The sequence below is a fragment of the Apteryx rowi genome, unplaced genomic scaffold, assembly GCF_003343035.1.
Source record: "Apteryx rowi isolate R43461 unplaced genomic scaffold, aptRow1 scaffold_570, whole genome shotgun sequence".
Taxonomy (NCBI): domain Eukaryota; kingdom Metazoa; phylum Chordata; class Aves; order Apterygiformes; family Apterygidae; genus Apteryx; species Apteryx rowi.
In genome coordinates this window covers 9,939-37,634 of record NW_020450839.1, presented here as the reverse complement: position 1 = coordinate 37,634, position 27,696 = coordinate 9,939, and the positions used below count along the sequence as shown (strand labels likewise).

The 27,696-nt window shown below is 37.8% G+C and overlaps 1 protein-coding gene across 1 annotated transcript; it reads left to right on the top strand.

Annotated features, from left to right (window-relative positions):
* Window positions 1-27,696, top strand: PTBP1 (polypyrimidine tract binding protein 1). Its single transcript, XM_026082254.1, has 14 exons — window positions 1-29; window positions 12,113-12,188; window positions 13,198-13,370; window positions 14,424-14,570; window positions 15,969-16,139; window positions 16,947-17,057; window positions 17,433-17,607; window positions 18,221-18,298; window positions 19,615-19,763; window positions 22,532-22,565; window positions 23,060-23,152; window positions 23,519-23,735; window positions 24,031-24,108; window positions 24,536-27,696. Exons 2-14 carry the CDS (start codon window positions 12,164-12,166, stop codon window positions 24,666-24,668), a joined length of 1,584 nt encoding a protein of 527 aa, XP_025938039.1. The 5' UTR covers window positions 1-29; window positions 12,113-12,163; the 3' UTR covers window positions 24,669-27,696.

The following is a 27,696-nucleotide window of genomic DNA, read 5'->3' as shown; positions in this document are numbered from 1 at the left end:
TTGTCCAAGATATAACAGTTGGTACAAAGGTAGGCACTTCTCACTTTTTCTCTCTTTTTACACTGCTCAGCATCTGACTTAGTTTTAGCCTCACCAAATGTAGATCTTCAGCTTTAAAGGGTTATTTCTGGTACCACATAAATTGATTTTAACTAGAAGGTAACTTAGTTTCATGTGCATTTAAAACTTTTATTATGGCTCAGCACTTAGCTCTTGGCATTTGGACATTGATTATCGACTGTTAGAGAAGAACTTTATTGTGTTTAGGAACAGCCCTTCCCCTACAAAAATATCAAGCCATGCTTGTTATTTGTATACCAGACAATGCTTCTCAGTGGAGAAATGTTGGTCTTTTCTTTTTTGGGAACTCTTTTAATGTGAATACCTATTCCAGTTATATGTCAAAAATTCTTGTACCATGAAAAATCAAGAGTGTTTAGTTGTTGATTTTTATCTCTTGCAAGTACAGTAAATATGACCTTTACCCTTCTAGTCTCGGGTTTTGAAAGTGCAGACCTAGCCCTGAAACTCAGTGCTGACAGGAGCCTCCTTATCTATGGTGCATGGTAATAGGCTGTTGTGTTCACAGGATAAAAGCTCATTCCTGTGAAATGCTAAACTGGAATGTGCAGTATAGACTGGCACTCCTTCATGTATTAGAAGTTTATTATTTTACCTAGTGAACATTGCTGCTAATGTTCTGGAATTGGGATTACAGTAAGTTCAGCCCTGTAAGTTCTTTTCATTAGGTAGTATGTGTGAATGTGAGCCCTCAAAGTAGTAATCTGGCAACTTTTTTCATGGCCTGAATTCTATGTTAGCTTCTTCGTTATTAACACAGAAATGAAGTAGAGTTGCATGTGGAAACTTGAATAGAGGCTGGTGAGTTGATGCAATGTGTGATAGGGCTAATTCTTTAAGTAGAGTTGAGCTTGTGTAGTATGAGCTCTGTTAAATCTGCATAAGTGAATTAAAAGCATTAGAGAAGTTGCTCCTAGACAGCAAATAGTTTTTAATATTGAAGGAACAAAATTAGATGTGACTGCTGTAGGCATAGGCGTGTTTGTTAGTGCTTTGGGGTTTCTGAGAAGCATTAAACAAATGGAGGGGATCTGTTTGACAACTGTAGGGGATGGGTTATTCTAGTGTTTCCTAGTATCTGTGTCTGAGATTTCAATTAAAATCTTAGTGACATGGTAGTGTCTGGTTTTGGTTGAGACCACCATCTGCAAGAAGGAGATCAGTTTGTCATCAAAGAGGAAAAGCTTGAGTTTTGACAGTCAGGTTGGTTAATAGTTAATCAAGCCATGATAATTGTTGGACTAAGCCATCACTTGACCACTGTAGGACAGTTTCATACGACATCTTCCAGTAAGCAGATTAATCTAGGTAAAAGTCCCCTCAGTCAATTATAACAATGTGTAATCTTAAGTTGCTGCAGTTTTAAGAAGTTCTTTTACATAACTAAAGAACTTGACCAGGAAGCCTCTGAAACTCTAATAGTCTTTTCTGAATCTTGGAAAGCTTCAGGATGTGATATTGCATGCCTCATCACTCCCATCTGTAGGGTGATTTCAGTCACCTAGAAGAGTGTAGTCAAGGTGTCTAAAATGGGGACTGGGAGAAATCCTGTAGCACGGGACAGAATTGTAATTCCTCTTACCCTAGTTGTACAGTAGGGTGGAGAGTGGTGAAAGAGGTATGTGCATCAAAAATGAGTATTCTTGTCAAGAAAGACAGGCAGGTTTTGAGGAAGCTGAATCAAAATTTAAAGAGTGACAGAAGCAAAAAAGAAAGTTGAATCATCTCAAAGGTAAGTTTTAAAAATATTTTCAAAATAGCTGTGTATCTGATTGTGTTTAAGATATTGAATATGCCAGTGTAGTTCATCGAATACAGGTTGTGTTCTTTAATGTTTTGCTATAAGATGTTATGCATGTCATGGATTTTGCTTTAAGTAAGCTTGAATCCTATTTATAGGATTCACAGTTAGTAACAAAGTAAAGAATTCATGCCTGTATCCTGTACATGCTTGTGTACAGCTGGTTGGCCTATATCCTGCTCTTCCTGTACTACTGAAGATCATCTGATTGCAAGATTCTTGCATGGGGGGGGGGCATACAGGCTTTCTTCATTGCTTTAAAAAGATGTGTAATCAAACCATGTATGCATTACTTGTTAAAAATGCTTCTCTTGGTACAGAGTGTGAAACCTCATTGGCTACAGCTCTTCTAAAATTCTGTTGTTGCTCTTGCTTGTTGTCTCCCTTTTCTTTGAGTTTTTCCAATAAATAGTTTGAAGAGACTGCAGAAGAAAGTTTGTGTAATGTCACAGAAACATTTCAGTGATCACCCTGCTGAAGTAATTTCAATGATAGAGCTCTCTTCCTTCCAGCATCATTTGTCTCATCCCTCAGGCATCGCTGAAATCACTTCAAGGATTAACTGATTTTTCTCCCCCTCTATTCAGAGGCAGATGTTCTTTATAATTGCCTAATAATTTAAAATAATGTAGTGGAACTACAGTTTTGTGGTCTGTTGAATTTATAAAACTAATGGAAACAGGATTCAGCTGGGGATGGAACTACCTTGCTAGTGTCCGTTCCAAAAGCTGTGCTCACAAGAGCTTGCTGACTGAGCTCCTAAATGAAAGGCATGCAGAGTTGAGTTGGAAGACTGTCTTTAATCTGAAGTGTAAATTTATTCATATCATGTATGTACAAAGAAGGCAGAAACAGTACTCCATCCAATTTATTAAGGTATTAGAGGATTACAGTCCCAAAAAGCTGTCAGCTGTCTCGATGTACTTTGTTAAGCAGCATTTTAATAAGAGAATAATGGAAACCTTTTTAACTGTTTTGTTAGTATAAATGGAATGTCCCAAAACCAGGGAAATCTCGGACAAGCAAGAAAAGTGCCTGTAACTTAAGAAAACATCGTTGAATAAAATGTCAAAAACACTTTACAGTGGTATCTTTAGTTGCCTTCCTCAGGTAAAGCTTTCCATATTGCTACAGTCTAACTTTGAAGTTAAAGACTTTGTGAAAGTATGTATCAGTTAATTCTGCTGTTTAAAAGGCAGGATACTGGCACTTTCTTGAAGCATTTTCTCCCATCCGTAGTTTACCTATTACAGGTACTCACACTTGATTTCATTCTTTGTTTTTAGATCTTTGCTATATTTATGTTCTGTAACTTAACCATTAAGAATAAGTCTTCAGACTCCCCAAATATTCTCATGGTTTAGTTCTAAAGCACTTTAATGTCCGGTAGTCTTGTTTTTATCAGGCTGGTAATCCAAGTAGCCATTTCAGGGCTTTGCATTTAACCTGGTCCTCAGGCTCTTCAGTTTAAAGTGTATGAGTTTGCCTAGGAAACACATTACAATTCTGTTATAGGGCTCTTGATGCCTAGTCTTCTGGAATGTCCTGCAGATTAGAAACACATGATTTAAGACTTCTTTTTTTCCTGTAATTTCGTTACTATCTGAAAAGGAAGGAAGTTCAGCCTTAAGATGGAGGCACTGTATTTGGACTTCTAAGGGAGCAGGTCTGTCCCCTGCAGTTACTACTTTTAAGTACTTTGATCAAGTTCACTCTCTCAGTATCTCCTTTCCTTTTCTCTAATTTGCTTAAGTATCATTTTATTTCTTTAGGCTGTAACGGTCTTTGAGCAGGACTGACTTATTAGAAAGTGTATGAGCTGTAAAAGTATTCTTTAACTATAAGTACTGTTGCATTTTATAGATAAAAATTGCTGGAAAAAGGTTGTGTTCAATAATCCTGTAGTGTTTTGATTAAGCTGAGCTGTTTGAAGGATGCATTTACAGAAAATCATTGTGCTTCTGAGGCATTTGAGAAGTTAATTTTTAAAGCAAGGTTTGCTAGAGTGTGATACAGGCTGACTGTGTAGAAGTGATTTGTGGTCAAGCCAGGATCTTTGCCATGGGAACAGTAATTATGGCTTCAGGCAGTAGGCCAAGAATGTTGTGAGGAAATTCCAGTCCCCTCCTATGGCTTTAGCTAGAGGCTGCAACAAGCTGGCTCTTGTGGTCTTTCTGTAACAGGCATGATCACACATGTAAGCCACATGTACTCAACAAGATACGGATGCTAGAACCTATTGGCAAGCATTGTGTCAGATTTGGCAAATAGCTCTGTCTAATCTGTTAGATTTAAGTGGCACACAATCAGCTTTTATACACCTGTGTCTTCAATTTATAGATAACTGCCTTTTGCAGGGGCAAGTGGTAAACCTTCCAGTAGATTATGAAAACTGTTTACTTAATTCAGTTTAACAGAAGTTGAAGCACAGGTACTAAGCAAGATTGCTACCACAGGTTTATCAGCTATTAGACCTGTGTAAAAAGGTTTCTCTGCATCATATCTTAAACATTTTTTTTAAATGTGGCAGTTAGCTCAAATTGCTTGCACTCAGAAAGGAAATGAGCTATGGCTTCTGTTGCTGATGAAAATGAAATTGAGTGAGACTTGCCAGAAAATGATCAGCTGATAGAATATTTTCTTAACCCATTTTTATGTATTTGAACCTCAGGCCTACCTTGCCTGTCAACTGTGGTGATTTAAAAAATGGCAAGGCATTTCACAGGCATGGATTTTACTTAATCCTTTTAATATTGCCACTCACAAATGTAGAGATTGACTCCCTTTGTGGTCTCCAAGTCAGTGACATCTATTTCAAGTATTTGTTGTCAGACTAGAAAATGTAGATGTGCTGGTGCCCCATTTGTCATCTGCTCAAACTAGCAAGAAGAGGCATCGTTTAACTTCAGCTTTTATATGGGTCTGGTGTAGCTGTGCGGTGTGTGGGTATTTTTTTCCTCCCTTTCAAGCTTCGTATTAAGACTCTTGTAGAGTTCTGTGCTTATTTCAGCATCTGTGTTTTAGTAATTCTGAGGTAATGATTGCTTGGTGTTTGCCAAAGCCGGTTCTGATTATTATGCAATCACAATTTAGATGAGATTGAATTAGTGTGGAGTTCCTTCTGAACTTGCAAGTTCAGTTTGCCACTTTATAGGTTTGTCACAAAGTATTCTTTCAAGGCTTCTTTTTCCTGAATTATTAGGGCAATATTTCTTTCTGATAGTATTTGTACAAAGTTTTACTAAAAACCTATCTGCTCCAGCCTAATGACTTCAAAAACTCAAGGTTTGCTAATAGTTAAGTTGCAACTTGGGAGCAGTATCTCATAAGGCTTGGGTGTGTGCTACCCTACAGAGCAAGAATGACTGCATTACTTCAGTACTTAGAGTTTAGGAATTTGGGGCCATTTAAAATGGCCACACCTTTTATTTGCTCAAAGGGCAGGTTTGTTTCACAGGGTGTCTCCATAGTAGCTGAGACTGAGAATGAAAGTTAGGGAGGGGCTGATTAGATGAGTGGGTTGAGGATCTGGCTTTGCTCTAAAGCTTGTGTATGCTTAAGTTCATAATGCACTCTTAATGCAAAATCTCGCATCCAGGTTATGTGAGCAACTGCTTATATGTAATAGTTAAGTCTCCAGTGTCTTTCAGGAACTCAGAAGTCTTGTCTGAAACTACAGAAATAGTGCCAGCTATTGCTGCAATATGTACAGTAGGAAAATAATTTTGTAAAGTGTTAAATTCTTTGCAACACTGACCGACTAGCCTAGTTCCAGAGATGCTGAAAATGTGTGAGTACCTGGTATTCCGATGTGCATCTTAGTGGGAAGCTTGGCACACTGGCTCTTCTATGAAGGTATTAAACTAAACTTTGTCCAGACAAGAGTGAGGCTATAACAATTTAGACGATCCCTAAATTGTAGGTGATAGGTGTTTGCTAGCCCCAGCTGAACAAAGCATAATATAAAATATATATATGCTCTAGGCCTGCCAGATATGCAAATATTTCCACTACAGATTGACTATATCCATGCAGTGTGCTGACTACTGAGTTGGATTTAATTTGATAAATGATGTAGGGGTTTCTGCATTTGAATTAGTACATAAAGTTCAACCATAAGCAATAGTGTACTAAATTGATTTTTTTTTTGCAACTTTCATTTTTGGGTCTGATTGGATGATCAATTTAATGTCTCACAAACAGGGGGCACGGAGGGATGGATGACACACACTGAGGTTATAACTGCTACTTACAGATCAGTGGGATGACCAATATAATGTACATACTACTATCACAGTGCACTATTAAAATTCAGCTCGGAGCCTGCAGTCTTTAGACTATTGAAGTTATTTTAAGTTAATGCTAACTTTTTAACTTTATTGGGATTAAAAGAGTATGAAGTTCTGTCCAGTGTTCTTCAGATGCATTTTCACAAGAAAATTGACTAACATGTTCTGTTTGTGACCCAAATTAGATTTTTTTTAATCACTGTGGTACCTTTAAATGGCTAAAGAGTATTTGAGGCAGGAGGGTAAAGAGAAGCATGTGGGGGAAAAAATCAGTGAAGCTTGCTGAAAATAAGTCTTCTGTGGAAGACAAGGAAAATTGGCATCATTCTTCCTAGTAGTTTAAATTTAGTTCCACTCTTAGCTCTTGAATCTCTCAGCAAAAAGTGCTGGCATGTAATATGATGAGTGTGAATGATGATGTCATCAGACTGGATTTCTTATTAGTTTCTTTGCAAAGTTATTTGAGTTGTGAACTGTAGTCTCAGAGTATGCATTCTTTAATTCCTCTGGGATTGAACTCATACAGAGTTCTTGGAAGTGTGCTTGAGACACTCAATGCTTCCTGTATTCCCCCCAATTTTTTTACCTCTTATCAGAGCAAAGGGTTCCTGTGAGCTTCTCTTCATGTTGGTGTGTAATTGTGTGTGTAAAATATTATGGTGCACGTATGTAGGGAAAGTGGAGTAGTAGAATGGTACTTGCATGCTCAGTGTGGGCAAAGGCACAAGACTCCTTTAGAAGAAGGAGGGATGACTCTATCTGTAGTCTGTTAAAAATTGGTAGAGCAGTCTAAGGCATTTCATAGCCAAAGTCAGATGACTGCTGCTCTGTGCTCAGGGAGTCGGGAAGTAGTTTTTCTTGTAGGTTTTAGGCTTGGTTAGCCAGTGGCTTGCTGACCCTTTCTAATAGTTTTCCATATTCCCTGTCTTTTTGATGTTGCTTTAATTTTGCTTTCAGCCCTTGACATTTGCACAATGTTCTGAAAGTACTGGTCAAAGACTATGAAGTAACATACACATTTAAATCTTTATATATGGTCCTTAAATGTTTGTAGACACTTACATGGAAGTCTCATGTTCTGTATCAAAGCTCTATTGCTACTCAGTTTTTCAATTACTTGTTACCATGTAGAGTATTACCTATTTCTCTTAAAATTCGTGTTTTTGCGGTCATTTAGTCTGCATTGGTTTCTAGCCTTTTGCACAGACAGAATGCGATTGATTTATTGTAATCCTTTTTAAATGAGTCAGTGGATCTTAAGTAGATGGCAGATTATATAGGGCAACTGAGAATATCTGCAATACTTCTAGATGTGCTGAGACAATCTTTGGGTTTCTTCATTCCAAACTAAGTTTAAGTAAAATTCTGGTAAAAAGAGACAGTTTTGTAGTTTTCATATGAATTGACAACTGCTTTTTTTAAGCTATGAAAGCTTAGGCTAACTTAATTTTTAAGTTAAAATTTGTTTTTTTAGAACTTCCTTTTTAAACAAGGGGAAGGCTTAGGAAAGTTTGAGCAGGAGTATTCAAGATTATAACTTTGAAAAATGTGAAATTTTAGAATTTTATCTTGTGACTGACTTCCTTTCCCTAATTCAGAAAAGGGAAGTGAAGTGGTGATAGCAAGACTACACAGAGCATGGGTCTGTTAATAAATTAATGCAGCTTGAGTAGTAGACCTTTTGTAGCTGTGAGTGCAGCAGACAAAAGGAAGCTGCTGTCATAGAAATGCTCACCGTCTGTATTTTACCTGTTAATAATTTGCGTGGCTAATCAGTGATTTTTGGAAACAGAGATAGGCTTACCCTGGATGAGAAGAGATTCAGCAACACAACTTTTAAAAAGTGATTTGTTTTCTGTAAACAAAGATTAGATTTGTTAGTTAAAATGAGGACTTTTATGTAGAGCCGTATTACTATTAGTATGTTTTTGCTTCTGTTAATCTCTTATTAGAAATACCAGCTGTAAAATAATTAGCTAACCAGAAATGTCAACATAGACTAATGCTTCCTGTGAGCAAGAATGTTAACTTCAGAATGTATGGAACTGCATCCTGAACCAAGCACTACAGTCCTGGGTCTCTTTATAATAGTTGGGGAATTAAAAGATATAAAAATTAATGGTGCAGTAATGACTGGAGAATGCTTTATGGCGTGTGAGTTACAGGGAGCAAATAGAAGAATAGAATTGTTTAGATGTACAATTAAAAAAACCCACACAACAACAACACAGGTAATGTTTCAGAATCGATAGCTTTTTGTTTTGGCTTTTCAAATATAATTCAAAATACCCAATAGATAAGCTGCTGGTGAGGAACTCTTCTTTAAAGTCTAACTTTTTAAAACAAAATCAGGCTCGGTTTGGTTCCTCTGGCTCTGCTGAAATGAAATACTTGGTACAGAGCATTTGACTGTATTATAACATGTTTTTAAAGCTTATTCATAACATGTACAGAAAGAAAACAGTCTGGAAAGGGAACTTGGCGACCACTGCAAGTGTAAAGACAGTCAATTGATATCAGCTCCTGCTGAAGTTCTCCATACTGAATGCAGACTGAGCCCCCTTCTGTTTTCAATTTACCTCAGGTTAGATCATTCCAAAAAAAACCTGTCACTAGAGATTTACAGTTATCTGTGATAGTTCCAACAGAGTAACAATGTGAGAAATGTTGAAGAAAAATGCTTTAGTTGATGCAGTTTGATTCTGTTCAAGGAAGCTTACCAGCACGGATACATACTGTGTGATTATGGTAGTATCATGTAACTGATGCAACTCCTTGCTACATTGAGTATGCTCCTTTTTGGCTTGTACTTTAAAAGCCATTGTTTTAAAGAGGGTCCATGTGGGGAGTAATTCTGTTATAACTGTACATTAGAATGTATGTAATATCTGTAAATTTCTGTGTGTAGATAAGAGACCTTAGAATAATTGCAGTTTTCCAAATGCTTCAGTCTTCCCTCTTCATTTGCACGTACTTCCAACTGTGAAGCTTACAAATTGACTGCTGCTTCTTTTGATGTCAAACAATCATCCCCCTCTGCCTCCTGGCTCCGGTCACAGCAGGCAGCATAGACTGTCTTGAAGATAAGAGGGGAAGTGGATTTGAAATTGTACTCTTTCATTAAAGAAACATTGACATGTGGAAACTAGCAGCAATAAGCATTCCTTGTTGAAGTGTGTTGCAAGTAAACTTTTAAATATGCAAGAAAATGTTTATTTTAAACGAGTCGTTGGGAAAGTTTCATTCAGGAAATTTTAAACTCTTTCCATAATGGTACAAATGTTTGTTTTTCCAGGCTATAGTTTCCTATTCTTGCCTCCATGACAGCCAAACAAGTGGCTTGTTCTTCTAGCATTTCCATGGTGGATCATAAGGGGTAATTGAGTGTACTTGCATAGGCACATTGATTCATATTAGGAATGTCTGAGTTGTGCATACTCAGAAATATACATGTTGTTAATTAAGTTCTTAAAAAGAAAAAAAAGTTCAAGGCCTGCTAGGGAATGATGTAGTCAGTTTCAGAGGCTCTTCAAGGCTCTTTTTTAGGTCAGTAAACATCTGTCTGCATTTGTAGGTTTTTTGTTTGCTCATAGGCTGTTCTTTAAATAGCTGCCAGTTGTAACCTATGCCACAAAATGTAAAGCTGCACTTGTATTTTTTTGCAATAATTTAGGCACATGAGCATTTTCAAACTGATGGATTTTTTTAACCTTGAATTATGCATTAATTTAATCAGAAAGATGGGATCTCCCAGACTAGCTTGCGCCTCTGTTGTACTCAAAAATCCCAGGGCTAATTAGAACAGGTGTTAAGGCCAATTCCTAATTACTACTTTACTTAAGCTGGAACAAGGAGACATCACTGGGTGACCCACTGCCTTTGTAGAACCTACCCAGTGCTTTGCAGTTGACCAGTAGTAGCACATGAACCATGATTTTGGAACCTGTCCTAATTTCTCATATTCAGTACATCAAAGTCCTTGAGTTTGTCTTTGAAGAGTTAGCAGTGAGTAGTCAAACAAGAAATTCAAGACTGGAAAAAATAAAGCTGTTTATAAGATACCTCTAATTCAGTGTTCTGGGGCTCCTTATGTGACCTACTTTTCCAACCTGTTTACTGATAGAGTAAGCAGAGAGCTTTTGTTGTTGCACAGATACTGTTACTACAATTGCCACTAGATATATAGGACATGGTGAAAGATAGTGTTTCTGGTGGTCACAGTATGAAACAGGGTATGTTTTCATCAGGACAGATGAGATTTAGCTGAGGCAGGGATGAGCTTAGTTCTTTTCTTCCCCCACCCCTTTTAGAGGAAATCTTTTAGTGTAGCGCTTCTGTGTATGAATCACTTTGAAAATCACAGGAAAGTGCTTTTTTTTAATGGATTTGTATTTTCATGTTTGCATACTGCTTACAGTGGGTTTTGAGGTCTTCTGTGTTGCTTGTTTAAAATTAAGTCATACTGATTTTAAACTGTATGTATATGAATATCAGTTGTGCTGAGAAGTAATTTGTAGTCTTATTTGCTTTTGTCTTAGTAATGTTTTTAATACCTCCTGCTCTAAGTTAGACTAGCCTTGGTCAGTTGAGGTAATTTGGGTGACTTTATAGGTTATGTTGTAATGAGTTGAAATACTTACATGGCTCACATTAACCTGTCACATAGATCTGTTTAACTTTATATGCAGGGAATGGAGGAGAGAAGTGCCAGGCTTCCATCTGCAAGTAGATGGAATTGTACCTTAACTACAGCTACTACAGAGCCTAGAATAATTAAATGCATTTCTGTTAATGGATTTGCATTATCGGTTTGTTTGAGTAGTTTTAGAATTTCTCATTGGACTGTGCTTTCCTAAGTTGAAAGGCACTGTACTGCAATAAGAAAAATCAAAGAAACATGATGTTGGGATGCAAACTGTGCTACTTGCAGCATTCTGTTCTGCAAGTAGACCTGTTGACTTCAGTGTAGAACAACTCCTAGTGTAAAATGCAGTAGAGGATGGGATTACAAAGAATTTGTGCCAAGCTGTGATACTTGGATTTCTCTGCTTCAGAATGCTTGTCTGTGTCTGTTAGAACAAAGTCCAAAGACGGATCTAAAGTGTTTACTGAGACTTTAGGGTACTGTCTGGTCCTAGAAATTGTTGCTACTGTTGTGGGGATTATGGCTACAAAACAACAAACCAGTGATATGATTTTTTTGTACTAGAATGTAGATTACTTTATTATATGCAGACCGATTTACTGTTGTAAAATATGAAAAGTAGCTACTTTTCTAGTCACTTGATTTTTTTCTTGCTCTGGCCCTTGGGAGGCTGGGGGAGGGGTGGGGAAGAGTCCCATTTCTTTCAGTTTTCAGTTTCTCCAGGTTGCATCTTTTCCTTGTCAGGTGGAAATACACATCTCTTGTTTTCATAGTAGTTAAGTCATTCACTAACACTTTATCCAGCTTTTGATAACTTGTCTTTAGCTTTAAGAGTTTCTTACTCTTGGTAACCTACAGTAAAATAATCTTCTCTCCTGTTGATGAATGCCTGGTGGCACATCTGCTTTGCAGTTTCTGATAAACTGCAGTATTGTTCTAGCTTAAACTAAAAGGATGATAATCTTATCTGATATCAATAGTCAAATCTATCTTACTAGAAACAGTAGGAGAACATATAGCTGAATAGAGGGGACTTGATTTAGTGCTTTCAGACAATCCCGAGGTTCCTAATGCCTAGCTGAATGGAGATAGTGGATAGTGCTACGCACTTCCTAAATTGGATTTTACTTGTATTTAATTTATATGATGGATGGAGAGGTTGATTGCCCACTGTCAGTATATTTGTACTTCTGTTCAGTTTTTTGCACCTTAATAGCTCAATTGTTCTGCTTTCCAAGTACCTGAACAGAATTTAGCAAAATGCTGTCAATTTACTGTTCTCCTTTTCTTTTCCAGCGGGGATCTGACGAGCTTTTCTCTACTTGTGTTACTAACGGACCCTTTATCATGAGCAGCAACTCTTCTTCTGCAGGTAACATTGTCTATAAGAATAGAAATTGATGATAAGCATTGCAAATACTATGAGGCCCCCCTTTTTCCCCACTTGTTCTTAATTTTAAAATCTATTCGTTTTTAGTGCTTGTTATTATTAGGCCTTTTGTAAGGCTGAGCTGAAAGTAATAAACTTCTGCCCTATAGCATTAAAATGTTAGTGGCCTGAATAAAATTGTTGCGGGACAGTTGCTAAAATGATTTTACAGCAATTGGAACATGCAGTTTGTGCTGTAAACTGGTGCAATTAAAGCACAGTTGAATTCATGTAGGATTATTTTGGCATGTATAGTAGTTTTCTATTACCTCTACATTGTGTAAGACTCCCAAGTAAGTAATCCCATCCAAGACGGAATCCTTGGGTGTTGAGTGTAGACTTTTCTTCTCTGTGCTTGTCTCAGGGCCTTGAATTGTCTTGCTTTGAGCTACCGTTATCCTTTGAGTCCCTTTATGTTCTGCCTAGCTGTGGCCTCCCTGCCAGACTGTATCAGCTAATGTATTTGGTATTGTGCTGTTGACAGTCTTTGCCATGCATGCAGTCCAGTTAATCTAAAATTATGTCTTGGATCATGTATTTGTTGTTTTAACATCACCTACTTTAAGATGTGCTCCTCGAGCTGCTTCATTGCGAAGAGTGCCATTCAAAGTAAAAAGGAATAAAGCAGCAGTCTAGAATTAGTGGCTCAGACCTAAACAAAGTAGAAATGCGGGTGGGTGGGGTTGTGTGTACTGTAAACAAGCTGCAAAATGGCCACTGGAGAGTTGATTCCATTGCTGTGGCATTCAGCTACGTCACTTGGATCACTCATGTAATTTGAAAAATGAGTAAAACCATGTGTCTTCAAACTTTGGTTAAATTAGACAATGGTATTTCTCTGTAATGCAGAGTAATAACTGGATGGGAAGCGCACACTGCATGTCAAATGTGGTAAATATGTGCATGTTCTATCAAACCCACTCTAATAAGCAGTGATTTTTGTTTTCCATAGCTAATGGAAACGACAGCAAAAAATTCAAAGGTGATAGTAGAAGCGCTGGGGTCCCATCTCGAGTAATCCACGTCCGTAAACTCCCCAGTGACGTCACGGAGGCAGAGGTCATTTCTTTGGGCTTACCTTTTGGCAAGGTCACCAATCTTCTAATGTTGAAAGGAAAAAATCAGGTATTGTGTTCGAAATTGAAAGTAATGATTATGTCAAACTTGATGACTTGTCATCAGTAAACCACATGCAAATTGTTTAAACAACTGTCATGCATTAGGAGACAAAAACTTCTGCATGCTGTATTTTACTTTTCCATGATTATCCTGTGAGCTGTAGAAAATGCTATTTTCAGACTGTACAAGGAGTTCAGTTCCTAATTATAGGTTGTCATTTATAATTGGCATTATGCTTGGTTTTAAATTACAGACTAGGTAAATGATTTGGACAACAGTGGTGTGAGTTGGCTTTTTTCACTCAAGCTTGCTTGATAGTTGAGTAACCGCAAGTGTTAACTTTGCAGGTTAAGGATACCTTTACAGATATATCAAAATGAGCTGGGTAAAGTCATGATACTCTTGGGTAATGCAGAAGGTGTGCACTAATTTGGTAACTAAAATTGTCTCTTACAAATTAATGAGTAAAGAAGCAAGCCAACTTTAATTGTCACATAAAATACTACGTCTTTAATATTAATTATGAAAATGTACCTCTCTTAGATGTTGCATGGCATGATTATATGAAAGTACTTAATATAATGACTTGCTACAACCCCTTGCATTTTTGTTTCAAAGTAGAGCAAGACCATAAAGGTATGAAAGAATGAGAGGTTTACAAATTCGCAGAGAATTACGAGAAGTCTCTTAATATGATAAGAGTGATAGCCCGGATTCTTAAATTATTTTGGCATTCTTGCGAACACTTCTGTAGCTGCCTGTTTTCTAAATGTGTGTAGCGTGGCTCTTGGGATGAGACAAACAGGATGTTAATGTCAATCTGGACAGTGAAATTCCTCATCTGTTCTACATATAGCCTGTTCTTAAACAATTCTGTATGCAAAGAAAAACTTGATTGTAAATGCAGTAGTCAAATTGAAATACTGATGCAGTTCAATTAAAAATAAAGTTCCTTCTCAAGTTATCAATCGCACTATGATATTGTCAAGCATTAACACTGTCTCCTAGTGTGAGCTACTTTGATAATATCTGAATGTATTGGATTTGACTTCTGTGCAGGCTTTCATAGAAATGAATACGGAGGAGGCAGCCAACACCATGGTGAACTACTATACCACAGTCACTCCAGTCCTTCGAAGCCAGCCCATCTACATTCAGTTCTCCAACCACAAGGAGCTCAAAACGGACAACTCTCCAAACCAAGCAGTTAGTTTTTGTTCTTTACGTTGTCATATTGGTGGGAGGGACAGGCATGGTTCTCACGTAGTGCTTTGATTTGTGCTGCTGGTACAGGCATGAAAGGATTTCAAGGGATTTGATTTAACTATGATAGTGCTAAGCAGAGCATGTTGTGTTTTCTGTGAATTTGAATACAAACACTTCTGATCTAGTTTGAGAGCCTAACTTTCAGAATAAAGTGCTCTTGCTTGCATCTTTCCCTTTGCTTATGATTTTTCATGTGCTACGTGGGAACAGCAGGGAAGAGACAATGATTTCTACCAATGGCTTCTAGCTTAAGGACTCCTGTAATGGTTTTTACTCAAAATCTTAAATTGTTAAATGAGCTACTAGAACTGGCTTGAAATGTCAGGGGAAGAAAATACAATAGCAAATGTGAGATTGTGAGAATCGGTGTATTAGCATTCTTTAATTAGAAACAGTAGCCGAATAGATATCTAAAGACTTGATGAACTTTAGTGCTTTGGAAAATGTTTTGTATCTAATATTTGAAGCTTTATATAAAATGAAGTTCTGGGGCAAAATTCTGTCTTCGGTAGAGTATAATGCGTTGCTAATGAGTATTAGCTTTTGCAGGCAGCACTTGAACACAGCAGTTCTTAATGCTTTGTGCTATCTAGAATTTCTGTGAAAGATAGGCTCTGCATAGAGTAAAAGGTTCCCCTTTTTGGCTCAGCTCGTATTGGTATTCATTCAGAACAAGAACACTGGAAAGAAGTTCAAGTTACTTGTGCCTCCTTATCAGGGATGTCTGCCTAGTACGTTCAGTTTGCCTCCTCTCGCTTTTCAGACTGACATTCATCAGGATCTAATGCTGCGGAGATGAAATGCTACTTGTTGCATATAACAAAACCAGAATCTGATGCACAATGCTGAGCCTATTATAATGGCATATGCATAAGGGGGACTCTTTACAGAATTTTTTCCAAGTCTTTTTTCACTCCTGGATCCCTAGCAGCTATACATTAATCTTTCAGTCTTGTCAGTTAATGTAGTATTCTGGAGACAGTATTTCACCCTTGAAGTGCCCAGCTTTTCCGTTTTTCTAAATAATGGAATAATTTTGCTGCATCAGTAGATGCTGAGCAACACTTTAATTCATCCATATATACCATTCATGATTTCTAGCTGTAGTGCAAGTATTTCATATTTTACTTGGTTTGTATTTTTGCATTGCTGTGATGATTTTTGTATTGCCCATGTTTAAAATGTGCTGAAGTCATTGCATCCCCAGTCTTAGGGACAGTTAATTGCTAGCCCTTTTGAGTTCTGCTTTTTAGTAGTTTGCAGACGGGAATCTCAAGAGTTTCAATATGTATTTCTGCAAGCAGGAGTGTCAGTCTAACAGGATGTTTGGTTCTGCAGCGTGCCCAAGCAGCTCTGCAAGCGGTGAATTCTGTTCAGTCCGGAAACCTAGCGCTGTCAGCCTCTGCAGCAGCAGTAGATGCAGGGATGGCAATGGCTGGCCAGAGCCCTGTCCTGAGGATCATTGTTGAGAATCTCTTCTATCCCGTCACTCTAGATGTTCTGCATCAGGTAAAACACGTTACAACAACTTCTTGTAGATCAGCATAGAGGAAAGTGTAGCAACAAATGGTAAATTAGTATATTTGCAATGCAAGTGTTTTAACAGCATGTTCTTATCCATGTAAACCAAATTTTGAGGTGAGCAGCTCTGAACGTAGCCCTCAAATCTCTTTCTGGACCATGATGCCCATGTGACTCTTCTGTTTTTGGTCCCAATCTGTCCGAATTTTAATTTCCAGAGATTTGATTGATGGTGCGTTTTAGTTGGATTGAAATCTAGTTCAGTGCAAAGGACAAATACTGATACTTTCAAGACAACTCTTGAAGCTGTAGCTAGGATTTAGAGGAAGTAGCTGTTAGATATCCTTATGGGAGAGCAGGGGAAAAATACACAAGCCATTTGGGCATTAGCTTGTCTGTCTGTTGGAAAAGTTACTCTTGCTGTCTACTGAGGTTGCTTAACTTCATTTTTGTATTTAAAATGCGAGTTTGACTGCATTTAAGAATCCCTGGAAAGTTCTGAGAAAGTTCCAGTTTATGAAGGTGTATGTGAATCTCCCTGTGTAAGAATTTAGTAAGACAAAACTAAACATTTTTATTAAGGGAGCACTTCAGTAATCATGTTATTTTCTAATCTGATGCCATGCTAGTAAGCTAAACAATGGCCACAGAGTAGTTTAAAACTCTAATTTTTAAGCTGAAAACTAATAGGGTGAAAAGATAAATTTTGTTGTTGGTTGTTCTTCTAATAATGGGGATAAATGAAATTCGCCTACTGGAAATAAGATAACAAGGCACACAAATATTATCTTGCAGATTTTTTCCAAGTTTGGTACAGTCTTGAAAATAATTACGTTCACAAAGAACAACCAATTTCAGGCCCTGCTACAATATGCTGACCCAGTGAGTGCTCAGCATGCCAAACTGGTGAGTAGTATGCTTTCATTGCTAAAAGCAAGTTTCAGAATTTAAATAATTCAGGTATCTATTAATCTAGATCAACTTTAGGAATGAACATTTTGGAATATTTTGTTGTCATATGTTTGTGCAAGCATTGACATAGTGGCAGATTGCATGTGCAAGTGGGAGGGAATTTCACTGCTAGAAGAGCAGTAGGGTTATGTTGAGTAAATACCAAAGGGGATAAAATGAAGTGATGTTAGCATCACACAAATTAAGATGCTGCATGTCTTCAGAGGGACCGGTGTTACCTGGGGTGATGTAACACTTTGCCTCCTCAGAGATTTGTTACCTGATTTAGTATTTGGCACCTTGGATAAAGAATTGTTTATTTCCTTGCAGTCTTTAGATGGACAGAATATCTACAATGCCTGTTGTACACTGCGCATAGATTTCTCAAAGCTCACAAGTCTCAATGTAAAATATAACAATGATAAGAGCAGAGATTATACACGGCCAGACCTACCTTCTGGGGATAACCAGCCCTCTCTTGATCAGACCATGGCAGCTGCTTTTGGTGAGAATTCTTAAAGTGGGAGCAGGACAAATGTAACTGATACTTGTGTCAGTTGGGACAGGGGAAGGGATGTAATCCTTGTATATTTGGTCATATAAAATTTTAGTGTACTGTGTGACTGATTAGAAAAACTTGGGAACCACTGGATGAGACTCGTGTGAAGTACTGGGATGGATGGATGCAGATGCATGCTACTGCTATGAAAGCTGTTCTTGCTTTGGCTGAAGGCTTCTGGATTTTGCTGCTTTCTGCGCTTCTAGTGCCATCTGCTGTTCTGTCTACAATATGGACTCTCAGCGATAATTTGGGGTGTTGTAACCTATAGCTTGAAACTATTGTGGTTAAACAGCTATGGAAGCTACTTAGCTTGTTTAGTCAACAGCCATCTTCTAACAGCTGTTTCAGAACAGCAGACTTGGAGTAGAAATACTTCATTGTCATTTCTTGAAGAAATTCAGTATTGCATTAGTCATTTTTGACTTACTGTTTATAATTGGGGCTTAGCTTCTAACTAAGTGCTTAAATTGAAGGATGGAGACCTCAAGATACTCTAGCTATGTCTAGAGTTGTCTTCCTATGGGTATTTATGTATAATGTGTACATCTCTTCCCAGGTGCCCCAGGAATAATTTCTGCCTCTCCGTATGCAGGAGCTGGCTTTCCTCCTACCTTTGCAATTCCTCAGGCTGCAGGTACTGTATTTCGTAAGTTGGAATTTTATATAGGTTTTCTGATTATTTCTGAAGCTGTCTTGAGGTTTTAGAGCTAAGTGATGTTTTTGTTGGGATTAGTCATGTATATCCTGAGTGCTGGCACTAGGGCATAGAAGGGAATGGTGTTTCAGTACATAAACTCAACTAGGAACACAAAAGTGTAGTTGAGAACCTCTGCCTAGATAAATATTCCTGTGGTAACAGGAAAGTCTGAATAGCAGAAGGGGGAAGACAGTAAAAGCACTATTTAAAATATTTATTTGGGGGAGATAATTAAGCTTTTTGTGTTTAGACTTTCCTTCTGTAGTATTAAATTACTAAGTTGCTGAGTTTGGGAACTTGACTTCTGTAAAGGTGGTCAAAAGCTAAGAACCTTCATCTACTTTTTCTAAATATTCTGAATAAAGCTAATATTTAAATATGAGCCTAATCGTACTGTTAAGGTTGCACTGTGAAATTGACAACTTGTATAAAACAAAATATTGCGATGTACAGAAACAACTAAGTTTTTGAAGTTAAATGCTTAGGTTCTGGGAGCTAAAATTCTCCTGTCAGAGTGTTAGCAAAACAAATTTGCTTTGTTTTTCATAGCATACTGAGCTAGGTTCAGTGACTCTTCTGTAACTTGATAGAATTTCCTTGCTTATGACAAGCACAAATTGAACTCTGTCCAACCACTAATGTTTTGTCAATATTTTGTCCTGTTGGGGAAATGCACGGTGCCACTTTGAGAATTAATTTCATTTAACCACTAGCAGATGAAGTTTAAAGCTCTTCCCTTTGGAGGGCTAATACTGTGAGGTGCCAGATGTTACTGAGCATCCTGGAAATGCATATAAGTAAAACTTAAACGTTTCTCTGTTCAAGAAGGAATTAGCTAATGGTAGCATATAATATCTGACTTAAATGCATGGTTAAAGAATGAAGCATTTTTGGCATGCACTAGTTGGAAAAACCTTTTCAAATGCACTGCTTGTGATACCTTTCCTGCACCAACAGAACTGAGGCTTTGTGCTGATTCCGCTTGTAAAACATGCAAAATATTGTAGTTAACAATACTGTGTGGAGAGGCGTCTCTTAAGCACCAGGCACTGCAAGAGCAAATACTATTAGAAATTATAACATTTCCTGCGGCACCAGAATTGGAGGCTCCTGTTGCTATTAGAATAGTTCACTGTGTTTTGAACTGTTACTTGCATGTTAAAGATGGTGTGCTGTTCTCCCTTCTGGTGCAGCAAATACACTAGAGTACATGCTGTTAATTTCTTTACTGGTTAATATTCTTTAATTTCCAGGCTTGTCAGTTCCAAATGTTCATGGAGCACTAGCTCCTTTGGCTATCCCATCAGCAGCAGCTGCAGCGGCTGCAGCAGGACGGATTGCCATTCCCGGCCTCACTGGGGCAGGGAACTCTGTTCTGCTGGTTAGCAATCTGAATCCTGAGGTTAGTGGAGTCCTAATTTTACCTTTTTTTTTCCCTCCTTCCTGTTACCTCTGCTTTCACTTTCTGAACACAGATTGTGCTGAAACTCATTGAAAGTGAAATCCTACTGTATCCTAAAGGAAACGGCAAAACCAGAAAAGCAGATGACATGGGCTCTGCCAGTTCTAAACCTCAAAGCAGATCAGTACTCTAGTTGCTGAAGGGAAATGGGAAAGTCTGTCTCTCAAATTAAAAACTTTGCTCTTCTTTGGTTGAAAGCCAAGGGTGCTGCCTGCCTGCTCTTGTCCCATAAAGACTACAAAGCCTGTCCCTTCCTCCCTCTTATTTGGAATCTCCCTGCCACTTCCATGGAATAGTGTCAGTTGGGTCACAGAAAAGTCATGTCCATTCTTTTTTTATTTCCCCCCCGCCTCCCTCTTAGCATGTTCTAGTTTTTAATACATTAATTCAGAACTACAGAGAGAGTTCATTCTGACCTTTACTCTTTCTGTTTAGTGTCTGGACCCCTGCCAGCTTGACTTTGTTGTACCTGTGCAGTATTTCCTCTGCCATGTGCTTGCACATTTATTTTTTTCCTTTCCAAGATTCCTGGAAGTTTTTCCTTAGTTAAACCCTTAACAACTCAGTTCACATTTTCAATTCTATTTAACTTATCTCAATGAGTTGAAATATTTGGGCTTCTTAAAATGAAGCAACTAAAATTGAACAAAAAATCTTTAATGAAAGACTCCATCATGAGAGAATTTGATAAAGAGTATCTTGGATTTTTTAAGTCAGCTTTTGTCTCTTTGTCAGATTGAAAGTGTAGAATCTTCTAATGTGTGCAATAGAGTATGATGAGACTCTGATGGAAAACAATACTTTAACTGGTGGGACTGCACACACAACTTAATACTACTTTGTAAAGCTATAAAACTTACCAGTGATGTCAGAGTAACCACAAAACCTCTTTTGCATCAAAGGGGAAGTCTGGATGTGATGAAGAATAATCAAAAATATTTAACTCTTGATGAGATTAACCAATTAAATCAATATTTCAGACTTCTTTTTATCTATCATTACTGTTTTCTTCAGGGCATGAAATAATGGCATGGACTGTGATACAAGCTTTGGTTTGGATGAGTTGTTCTTTCTACCTAGGAACTCTTGTTGTGCTGTTCCAGGAGCTGTCATCTTTGGCTTGGTCCCAATGACTTGCTGTTCAGACAAGAATCTTAAATGTTAAGAGCTGGCATTGTTGTTCTCGACCAATGTAATATGGTCAAGTGTGCTTTTCTCAGGATGATTTTGCATTGACTGGATGGCAGTGATGGAGTATAGCATAGTCTTTTATCCTATATAAATTTGCATATGTTCACAGCTCTCAAGAGCAGTGTCTAAATGATGTGCACAGTACCTGTTTAAATAGGAGCAACCAGTTATTTCATGCCTTGTATTTTTTGATGAGCTCTTCACTATCCATCCAGCTTATCTTTGGGCTAGAGAGACTTTGATACTTGGACTGAAGCTGAGAACTAACAGACCTAAAACTTTTTCCATTGCTTGTATAATCAGTGTTGTAGAAACTTACCTGTGCCACAACCAGTTAGTTAAGAGACAGTATTTCTCTAGAGTGACTCCTTCGTTCAGAATCGTGGAATTTAAAATTATTCCACTTACCCTTTCTACAATAGGTGGAGGAAGTCTGGATGTCTCAGCTTGCACTAGTTTTTACTTTGCAGGCTTTTGTCTACATGTTAAGTTAGTGTTGTCATTGGGAGCAGAGATGCTGTTTCTGCTTTTGATATTCTGGCTGAGTAATAGTATTGGATTTCTGCATTATGAGGTCAACCCATTGAGAAAGAGGGAAGGGAAGAGTCTTCTGTTGTAAATGTGGTACCAAGTTCCTTTATAGCGAGTACTTCTAGCAGCACTTTGAGGTGTGTTTTTTTGTTTTTGTGTTTTGGGGTTTTTTTATCTGGAGGAGCAGCTGTACCACTAATCTTTTGCTTTAAAAGCAGTGATTCATATCCAAATTGGACTTTTCTTGTTTGGTTACAGCTAAATATGCAATATAGATTGCTTCCTCTACTCGCTTGTCTTAAAGCAGCAAACACAGCTGTATTTTTTTTGACTTGATCCATAAAGTCATTTCTTCTAAGAAATGCTTGGAAATCAGAGAAAACAATATTTTTAGTCATAATTTTACAGAATACTATCGCAGTTTAATTCAATATGAAAGCCAGTAGAAGTCACTCTGTTGTGATACTGTCTCCTACCTCTTTGTATATCTTAAGTAAAAATGCCTTTTCTTTATCATTGTGTTCCACTAGGTAAAACCTATTAACTGTTTCTGTAAACAAGTATTGTATGTAGAATTCTATAAATCTGACTGATGGAACACTACATATTTCCTTATGTATTTACTGACCTGTGTTTTTTGCTACTTTTTTCTTTTCTCCCCCATCCCTGAATTTTTTTTCTTCCCCTGATCCGGAATTTCTTTGCCAACTGACTGCACGGTACTTCTGCTTCCTGTTGTTGCTTGAAACAAAAAATAAAAACATTCCCCTTCCAAAAAAAAAAAAAAAAAACCCTGCTCTTCGGAAACCAACCTGCCCTTCAATATTAACCATCTTGAAAACTTCATCATCCATCAACCAATTTCGCCATTTCCTGCGGGGACTCTGCCCTTCCTCGTTGTGGACGATTTGTGCAACCTCGCTCTCCCCTTCGATTCCTTACCTCTTCCCTGTCCCTCCGCTGCCTTGCTCTGCTGTTCTCTAAAGAGAGTTACACCCCAATGCCTCTTTATTCTTTTCGGTATGTTATTATTCACACTTTTTATTACCTTGTTTTTCATTTATTTGAGATTACTTTTTTGATACTTCAAAAATGTACAGTTTGCAGTTTGCCATTTTTGAATGCGTAATTTCATTTTTACATTGTTTACTTAGTTTGCTATTTAATTTTAGTTTGCCTTTATTTTATGTTCAGTTATGCATGTTTTATTGCTTTGCATGTCTTTTATAAGAGTTTTAAATTGTGGTAGCATGCTAAATTGTCCAGTCTTCTGGCAGTTAGATTTTTGCTTTTTGCCGAAACCCAGTATCTTTTCTTTAATGTATTGTTCCATTATTATTCTGCTATATAAGAATTTTCCTTACGTAGAGCAGAATAAGTAAACATGGTTGGAATGAGATCAGTTCTGGTTGTGAATGAATGTTTTTGCTGTTGGATTGATTAGCTAATGCTAAGTTGAATGAGACTGCCTTTTTTCCTACCTAAGACTATTTTTCCTTCCTCACTTTCTGAAGGAGTCTATGGTGATGTGCAGAGGGTGAAGATTTTATTTAATAAGAAAGAGAACGCCCTAGTTCAGATGGCTGATGGAAACCAGGCTCAGCTTGGTAAGCAAGCTTAATTGTATCAGATTGTTAAGAGACCTAATGACTACCTAAAGTTTTAATATCAGAGTGCTGTTGTCTTGTTGTCTCTTAAAAACAAAAAAAACCTGAATGTCAGCACTTAATTACTTCCCTGCACATGTAGTTTGGGTATAGTGCAACTCTGGAGGAGGTATAGTATGTTTGTGCCAGATAATCTTACTGGAAAGAGAAATGAACAGAATAAGGCAGAGTGATAATGCCTGATATGCAGTTCCTGGAGCATGTGATGTTTGCAAAGGGAAGAAATAGAATGAAATTCTAGCTTGCATTTAAACATGAGGGGAAAAATGAAGTATCACTGAAGTCAGTGCTGTCTAACTGTTGCAGCCATGAGTCATTTAAATGGTCAGAAGCTTCATGGGAAGCCAATCCGTATAACGCTGTCCAAGCATCAGACAGTACAACTTCCTCGTGAGGGGCAGGAAGACCAAGGCCTGACTAAGGATTATGGAAATTCTCCTCTGCATCGTTTCAAGAAACCAGGCTCCAAAAATTTCCAAAACATCTTCCCCCCTTCTGCCACTCTTCATCTGTCCAATATTCCGTAAGTATCTGCACGGAAAATTCTTAGGTGGCTGAGTATAATATTGTGAAAATGTTTGCAATTGAAGCTAATTTCAGAGTGAATACAGTCAACTCTTCACTGCTGGCAGGAGTAAAGTTTGTTCATCTTCCTGTAGTTCCTCATAGTTTTGCCAGCTGGTGGAGTTACTGGTAGAGAATTTGGAAAAGAAACTTATGAGGATTGTATGTGTGTGTTTTTGTGGGGGTATTTTTTCTTTTAGGAGGTTAATTTAGTTTGTCAACCTAAAGTTGACTGGAAAACTGATTTCTTTCAGACCTTCAATAACTGAAGAAGACCTCAAGATGCTATTTTCAAGCAATGGTGGGATGGTCAAAGGATTCAAATTCTTCCAGTAAGTTTTTCTCTTATGGCCCAGCCTACCTAATGCTGAGCTCTTAATTGTGAGGGTGGTAGAAGCACTTACTAGTAATCTTGACTGAAAATCAACTTGGGCTAAGCTAAAGGTGAGCAGAATGATTTTTGTCATATCTGATGACTCTAGAATAAGGAATTCAGGAGTAACCCTGGATTGAGTGCATGGTGAATATAAGCTGATGAAGAAATATAATTTAAGGTAGCTGAGTTAGTTGCTTGGGTATGCATGTTTATCATACAGGCTTACTCTTCCATATAAAAGGAAAAAGTATGTCTCAATTACCCAAGCAGCTGTAAAGTGAAATGTCTGTCTGACCTTCTTGAGTGTGCTAGACAAGAAAACTTGCATAGTTAGACTCTACAAATGATGATACTAAACATGACTTAAATTTCTGCCTTGTCAGGAAGGACCGTAAAATGGCTCTGATCCAGATGGGCTCTGTGGAAGAAGCTATTCAATCGCTCATTGACCTCCATAATCATGACCTTGGGGAGAATCATCACCTGCGTGTGTCCTTCTCGAAGTCCACCATTTAAAGCTTTGGAAGGCGTGAGACAAAATGGACTTGACTTAAAACCTCTTGGGTTCAGCCTTGACCTTAGAGGGCTGAACACTAGGGTTTCAACTTCCATCATTCCAGAAAAAAGCCACTTTAAAAATGCAGCTGAAGTGACCTTAAAAGACCAGAGATTTTATTTTTTTAAAGAGAAATCAGTTTACCGGTTTTTAAAAAAATTAAATCTAATTCATATTGCTAACCTTGCAGTGATGGGTAACAATCTTGACTGTTCAAATAAAAATCACAAGTTAAAGTTTACACTTCGGAACCTGCTCTGGGAAAATTCCCCTCCCCTCCCGCTCCTCCTCCCCCCAAAAAGCAGATCCTAACAAGTTTATCAGGTTTCACATTGATGCCTTTTTTATTTTCTTTACCCATCCATGCCTTGAAAGACCTAAAAACCACTGTGTAAATTCACTTTAGCGCCTTGGAGTCAGGATTTTGCAAAATGCATGGTGTATTGGAGTTCCCAACTCGCCCAGCACAAAAATAAGTTGCATTGATCTTACCTAAACTGTGCATCTGCTATCCTGTGCCTTAAACTTCTCTTCTCTTGGGGAAAACATCTGAACTGTAGGAATTGGATTGGGAGAGTTGAGGGGAATGAATGAGTTCTGGCTTACTAGATCTGTTTATTGTAACAAAGGACAAGTGAAGCTGGCAAGTGGATAAAGAAAATATTGGGCTTTGACTCTTTAGGCAGTTGTATCCCACAGTCCATGAAATGTCTCAATCTGCGTAGTATCATGTATCTTCATGCCACTTTCCAATTTGCATGTGGTTTATCTCCATCTGCAAACTTTTCAAGTGGGAGTTGTTTAAGATCCTTTGTTTATAACATTCAGCAGAAAGGTCTGGGTGGGGAAGCATTCCCATGACCAAATTACATTCCAATGTCAATAGCAAATCAACAGGCTCTACCCCTCACAAGAGCATTGATCAAGATATGAAATTAACCACTGTTGGACACTTGTGAAGACGAATCATTAAGAGTTTGTCTAAATTGTGTGTGTGTATATATATATCTAAATACTTGGCTAGGATTTGAAAAATTATTGGATATCCCACATTTAGAAAGGTGTTCATGTGAGTCACCTTCGCGCCCCTAATTTGAGATTAACAAGACCAATGTAGCTCTGCCATCATTCTTATAGCATGTCTTCAGCATTTGAGCTTTTTGTTTTAATTCTTGTATTATACTTTTTGATGCAGTTGCTGTCATCTGTGCCTAGCAATATTTCCAGTTGACCAAATATTCTAATCTCTTTATATGCAAAAGAAATAGTTTAAGTACCTTTTTATAGAACGATAAGATGGTATAAACGTAATCTAAATTTACTCCTTTGTGGTATTACCCTTGTATACTGTACTTTCTTATTTTATTTTTTTTGTAATTGAAACTGTAGGGCAGGAATTTAGTTATCAGGCTGAGGTCATGACTGAGGATGAGTAATGTAATGAAACTGATAAAACATGTTAAGCAGATTTTTAAAGCAAAGTGTTTTGAGATAACAAGCACAAATAGCTTGTGAATTTAAGTAAAAGGACCCAGGCTAAAGTTTTTACTTTTTTTTTTTAAAACCTACAAGCCCAAATCTTTTTAAGTTATAGGAAGGGAATTTATTAAAAGTAGAATGCAGCAGATTGTTTTTTCCCAATGATACAACCATTTTTTTTTCTGGCTTACAACTCTTTTCCCGGGCCATTCTGCCTTCTATTTTGTATAATCCGATGTTGCCTTACATTTCCCTCTAACCTGCAACCTGTTCGGATGCAAAATAACAAGAATCTTGTACTTTTTTTTCAGGGTTTTTCTGCAAATTGTGGACCAAAGTTTGTTTTTTAATTGTCTTAGTGTTGCAAGTTACGATTTCCTTGCTTAGTGTGGGAGCTCTTGACTTGCCTAGCACTGAGTGTTTGGAAAAGTCTTAACTTTTCTTAGTTCCTCCCTGAACTCTTGAGGATGTGAATTATGCTGGAGAAGCGTGTGAAGTCTGAGTGAGAGTTCAGCTTGGGTTGCTGGCATGAGATTGCTAATACTTGTCTGCCTTAGTCTTCGGCTTGTGGCTGAAAGGAGTGTGAAACCATCTTAAATGAAAGCGTTGCCCCCGGTTTTGCTGAAAAAAAGTTCAGCTGACAAGTAGATGCTGGTTTCGGTTACCTATAAATCTGAATAAGCCTGTTAATGAAAAGCCTTGTCATCTGCTACTTTGAAAAGCTCTCTTTGCTTGCATCTTACACTCAATAGGGCAAATTCAGATGTCTTGGTAATTGTCAGCTAGAGTTAATTTCCTCATCTGCCTTCTTCCCCAAATGAAAAACAGCAAATCAATTCCTCTTACAGCCAAGGAACACTGGCTATTCAGCTGGCACTCCTGAACGTGCCACAGGCAGCACTGTACCTTGAAAACATCCATGCGCAATCCAAGTGGAACAGCTGTGGTTTAACTTTTAAATGCATTCAGTCAACCTCACCCAAGACACTGGGAAGAGGCTTATTGGAATGAAACCTGTCTGGTGGCCTTTAACCTTGATTTGGTCAACACACAGGCTATATATATTTTGCAAAATGCAAGCAAATGAATTGAGGTAACCCCAGAACCCAGGCAATTGTGGGTTTTTCCTTTGGATCCCTGTGTTTGCATGTAAAGAATGTGAGTAACAAAAGGGTGTACATATTTATAATTTTTTTATACCTGTTGTAAGACATGAGGGGGCAGCAAAACCCAGTTTTTTATGGTGAACAGATGTATTGTATATTTTGATAACAGCTATTACAGGTTCAGTATTGTGGAAGGTGGGGTGGGAGGGTAAGCATACACAACATCAGAATTCCATTGCCTCTTTCAAAGAATGTTTGTAATGCAAAAAGAAAAGAAATTAAAACTATTTTATAACAACCTTTGTACCTTTCTGTAGCTCCATTATTTACTGTTCAGATTGTAGAAAGCAGTTATTGGCCAGTCTGTACTTGTGCTTTCAATAAATTTCTTCTGTATTCTTTG

Excerpts from the sequence above, each read along its gene's own strand:
- PTBP1 (XM_026082254.1), top strand. The coding sequence starts at position 12,164 with ATGAGCAGCAACTCTTCTTCTGCAG. Across the intron at positions 17,608-18,220 it reads GACCATGGCAGCTGCTTTTG|GTGCCCCAGGAATAATTTCT; the intron begins GTGAGAATTCTT and ends ATCTCTTCCCAG. Across the intron at positions 19,764-22,531 it reads TTAGCAATCTGAATCCTGAG|AGAGTTACACCCCAATGCCT; the intron begins GTTAGTGGAGTC and ends TGTTCTCTAAAG.